General features: G+C 48.4%; 1 protein-coding gene across 1 annotated transcript; it reads left to right on the top strand.

The window, feature by feature from the left end:
- Nucleotides 1-2,558: 2,558 nt before the first annotated feature.
- On the top strand, nucleotides 2,559-4,411 carry LOC117362101. Its single transcript, XM_033947956.1, has one exon. It carries the CDS (start codon nucleotides 2,744-2,746, stop codon nucleotides 4,391-4,393), a length of 1,650 nt encoding a protein of 549 aa, XP_033803847.1. The 5' UTR covers nucleotides 2,559-2,743; the 3' UTR covers nucleotides 4,394-4,411.
- The last annotated feature ends 817 nt before the right edge of the window (nucleotides 4,412-5,228 follow it).

The raw sequence follows: 5,228 nt of genomic DNA, 5'->3' as shown, positions 1-5,228 counted from the left end.
ACATATCACCCCAGGTAGTGAGGGATCTGCATACCAAGTTTCGTTCAAATCGGTCAAGCCGTTTTTGCGTGATCGCGGCACATACACACACACATACATACATACATACACACTGTCACACCCCTAGCCTTAATGCTCGGTTTGTGCCAGGCAGGGGTTTGTCTAATCCTATTACAACTGTTAGAAGAGCTGATCAATGTAGCAAGCCAGAGGGAAAGAATAGGGAAGATGGTTCATTTCCCTTTAAATCTCAGGTAGCTGAGCTCCAGGGAGTGAAAGATGCAGAATGTAACAGCCTGGAACAGCCTGAGATCACTCCCACCTCACCTACCGACTCTCAGCTGCAGAAGCTGATTGCTGCTCCTGAGAGAGTTAGGAAAAAGCTGCAGGCTGGCCCTCCCCCTCAGAGAACTGGGCGTGCCCGGCTAAACGTAATAGAAGCTGCTCTGAGGGGAAGGAAGTCAGTCTGCCCTGAGCCTGCTCAGGAAGGAGGTATCCAGGACAATGCTCCTGATCCTCACTGCTCTGCTGATGTGGAAATGCTAGAGTTTGATACTGACCCTGAGACTAACCAGCCAGCAGAGCTTGAATTTATGGATTGCCAGGAATCTGCAGTTTGTCCTGAAGGTATGCCTATGGAAGAATAATAGGATACATGTTTGTGAAACTGTTGGGTTTTTTCTTCCAGCTCATGTGAGCTAATTGTTGGGACTACTTCTCAGCAGCTGTTCTCAGTTGAGGGAAGAAGAAGAGCAGTGCTGCACTTCTCCCTTTTGAGGAACTTTTGAAAAGAAAAACGTTTTCTTTACTTGAAGAAATCTGCACTGTTAAAGTTTACTTTTGTGTTTGAATGCTGAAGAATGAGGAAGTAAGTGTGGGGGAGAATCCACTGTACAACTGGATGGGTTTGTGGGGCCATTTGGGCATTCTGTGTTAACAGATATTTTAGTGGATTCGCTTACTCCCCTTCCCTCACCAACTCCTTTGGAGCTGGCTGGGGGCCAAGCCTATTTTACTCTCAGGCTTGGACACAGCATTACAGGCAGTGCTAATAGCAACCTTGCTAACTGCCTCTCTGGTTGAAGATAACAGTATTGTTTTGAAGATTTATCTTGGACACTGATGATAAACGTTTTTTTGGAAAGTGTTTTGGTTACTTACCTGTATGGAGATGAGAGCTGAGACATAGTGGTTTTCATCAGCTCTGGTTTTGCTTTGGGGGTATTTGTATCGGTGACTTGGAGTACCGACTGAATGGAAGTTGGCTCCCAATCTAAGCCCCAATAAAAGTGACTTGTAGCATGAACTATAAAACTGACTCTTTTGAATTTTTGTTTTCATGCTTTGCCAATGAACATTGAGACCAGCAGGACTTCCAACTTTATGGAAGCACGTCAGGCGTGAGTATTTGTGTGTTTGGACCGAAGCCTACTATATCCACAGGCGCCGGCTTGACCACAATTGGTATCAGGAGTGGGATATAGCGCCTCCTGCTGGACAGTTGGAGAATTGTTGGAAAAAAAAAAAAAAATTTTTTTGATGTTATTGGAGGAAAAAAAAAATAAGGTTTTTGGAGGAAAAAAAAAAAAAAAAGTTTTTGGACTTTGGCTAATTTGTTGTGTTAGCTTGTTGTTTTAGTTTATTGTTTTGGTTCCTGTGCGGGTGTGCCCAGTATCCAGAGTCGTACGACGGGGAGTACAGAGGGAACACGCGACCAGAAGGATCCAAGTGTGCCGGTCGTGAGCCTGAGTCGGAGGAGGACCTCAACACTGATAAGAGGACAAAAACGCAGTAAGCGACTGGGGGCCAAGGAGGCCTAAAAACAAAAGGCGTAGACTCACCTTTCTCTCTGGTAAGGTACTTGACCAGGGGGGGTGAGGGAGATTGGCTACCTCAGTAAAAAGTATCGCACTTGGGTTGGTCTTTCTCTTTGTTTCTGTTTCAGGCCGGGGAGAAGATGGACCAACAACAGCTGATGGCGTTCCTGGCAGCGGAGAGACAGAAACAAAGCGAGGACCTACAGGCCATCTTGAAAACCAATCAAGAACTTTGGTACAGATCCCAGGAGCTGTCTCGCCGTCAACATGATGAGATGGTACTGGCAATGGGGGAGCAAACCAAGGTACTTTCTCAAATGTTGCAAAGACCCCCGCCAGCTACGGGTAGTGACTCAGGACTGAGTCCCATTCAGCAAACCACAGGAGCAGCTACCCCCCTCTCATTGGTAAATCTGTGTAAGATAACTCCAGCCGATGCGCCGGATGAATTCCTGGTCGCATTCGAGAGGGTAGCTACTGCTGCTGGTTGGCCTCAGGGTCAGTGGGCGGTTAGACTTCTACCCTGTTTAGCGGGAGAAACTCTGTCTGCTTTTCAGACGTTAGCCCCTGAATTGGCGAATGACTACCAGGCAGTGAAAAATCATATATTAGAATACCTGGGGTACACGCCTGAACATTACCGTCAGCGTTTTAGGACGACGGTAATGCAGGATAAGGAGAGGCCCAAAGCTCTAGCACAGAAATTAACCAAACTGGCAGAGAGGTGGCTTGGCCCATGGTTGGAGAACCCCAGAGCATTAGTGTTGGAGGTGATACGTGAGCAGTTTCTGCAGTCCGCCCCGAAGAACCTGCGAGGGTGGGTGCAAAAACAGGGCTGTAAAACTCTAGGCCAAACCCTCGAGGTGGCAGAGGCCTATATTGATGCTCAGGGGGCCTATGAGGGAGAATGTATTGCTGTGCCTCTGATGCGTGGAAAGGGGAAGGTTGACAGGGAACAAGGCTTCCAAAGTAGAGCCACAAAGCACCCTAGGGAATACCGGGTAAAAGTCCAAGTAGAGAACAAAGAAGTATCGGCACTGGTGGATACAGGAGCCGAGCAATCGGTGATCTCAGGGCAATTGTGGAAACGGTTAGGGGGAAGCCCAAGCCCAGGACTGGAGAAGGTTCCCATAACATGTGTCCATGGGAAGTCCTACGAATACCCTCTCAAACAGTTGAACCTCCAGTATAAGGGAATAAAAATGAAGTTGTCTGTGGCCGTGGTAGAAGCGGTACCCTACTCATTGATATTGGGTCGGGACTGGCTTGTACAGGCTCAGACAGGGGGGTTCAAGGGCTGTGAAAGACAGGGAGGATATGTGTGGGGAACTTCAGTGGATCGAGGAAGGGTGGTAGGAACTGCCCAAGCACGTGAATCACGAGCGCAGAAACCAAAGCAGTGGAAGCCTATGATTAGGTGGGCCCCACTGTCGGAGCAGGCCAGGGCTCCCACACGGGCATACCTTAGAGCTGCAGGTTATGACCTATATGCGGCTCATGACCAAGTTGTCCCAGCTAGGGGAAGGGCCCTGATAAATACCGACATTCAAGTGTCGCCCCCGCCAGGTGCTTACCTTAGGGTGGCGCCAAGATCAGGGTTAGCCTTAAAACACTCCATAGATGTGGCTGCGGGAGTAATCGACCCTGACTTTAGAGGGAACTTGGCAGTGGTACTGGTTAACCAGGGGGATACCGAATACAGTGTCCAACCCGGGGATCCCATCGCTCAGATGGTGTGCGAGCGAATTTGGCACGCCAGGTTGGAGCAACGGGTGAGACTCCCAGATACAGAAAGGGGAGAACAGGGATTTGGGTCCACAGGGGTGAAGACACTGGAAATAGGAACACCCTCAGACTTAAGTCTTCACCCGAAGGAAGGGATTGAGACCGCTAAGCGGGCCTTCCTGGATGCTGAAATACTTAAATTAAGAGATGAGTTGACAGCAGCCAGAAAGGATTGGGAGGCCAAAGGAAAAGCTCAAGCAGTAACCAAGGATCAAGCTTGGGCAGATCAGGTGGACAGGGATAGGCAGCAGGCTAGGGATGAAAGCACTGCCCAATTCCAGAGGGAAGCGGAGAAACTGACTAACCTCATAGAACAGGTGAATTCCCAGCTCAAGGTGGTCCAAGAGCAAGTTAGGGAAAGTCAGACTCAACAACAAGTGATACAAAATAGTGTCAGGGAAATTAAGAATACTTGCGGTGAGCTAACCACCAGAACTGACACAACAGAAGGTTGGTTGGCGAAACAGAAGCTGCAGGAAGAGCAAATAGAACAGCACGCTCAACATTTTGAAAAGGTTCTGGATACATTTAAAGATATGGACCAGGACCTTGAGGAAGTGAGACAGCAGTTGGAAAACATGCAGAAAGGAGAATTGGGGGGTATAACCCAGGTGATAGCTGCATTGGCTCAGAGGGTGGATGGTTTGGAAGGGGCCAAGAGTCAGGTTGATGAGGCTTTAGGAAAACCATATCAGCCACCGATCTTGAGATGGCCCGAGGACTTTGAAGACCCCGATCCACCAACCTTAGAGCTAGCAAAAAAAGGTAATAAACCAAGGAGACGTTACTAACGTTAAGTCCTGTTTGCCCAGAGGACATGGCCAGACTTAAGGACAATGTAGGATGATGACCCTCTTTTCCTTAAATCAAAGGACGGTCATCATTTTTAGGGTGAGGGTATGTCACACCCCTAGCCTTAATGCTCGGTTTGTGCCAGGCAGGGGTTTGTCTAATCCTATTACAACTGTTAGAAGAGCTGATCAATGTAGCAAGCCAGAGGGAAAGAATAGGGAAGATGGTTCATTTCCCTTTAAATCTCAGGTAGCTGAGCTCCAGGGAGTGAAAGATGCAGAATGTAACAGCCTGGAACAGCCTGAGATCACTCCCACCTCACCTACCGACTCTCAGCTGCAGAAGCTGATTGCTGCTCCTGAGAGAGTTAGGAAAAAGCTGCAGGCTGGCCCTCCCCCTCAGAGAACTGGGCGTGCCCGGCTAAACGTAATAGAAGCTGCTCTGAGGGGAAGGAAGTCAGTCTGCCCTGAGCCTGCTCAGGAAGGAGGTATCCAGGACAATGCTCCTGATCCTCACTGCTCTGCTGATGTGGAAATGCTAGAGTTTGATACTGACCCTGAGACTAACCAGCCAGCAGAGCTTGAATTTATGGATTGCCAGGAATCTGCAGTTTGTCCTGAAGGTATGCCTATGGAAGAATAATAGGATACATGTTTGTGAAACTGTTGGGTTTTTTCTTCCAGCTCATGTGAGCTAATTGTTGGGACTACTTCTCAGCAGCTGTTCTCAGTTGAGGGAAGAAGAAGAGCAGTGCTGCACTTCTCCCTTTTGAGGAACTTTTGAAAAGAAAAACGTTTTCTTTACTTGAAGAAATCTGCACTGTTAAAGTTTACT

The sequence above is a fragment of the Geotrypetes seraphini genome, chromosome 1 (assembly GCF_902459505.1).
Source record: "Geotrypetes seraphini chromosome 1, aGeoSer1.1, whole genome shotgun sequence".
Lineage (NCBI taxonomy): Eukaryota > Metazoa > Chordata > Amphibia > Gymnophiona > Dermophiidae > Geotrypetes > Geotrypetes seraphini.
This window is presented reverse-complemented; position numbering and strand designations above follow the sequence as displayed.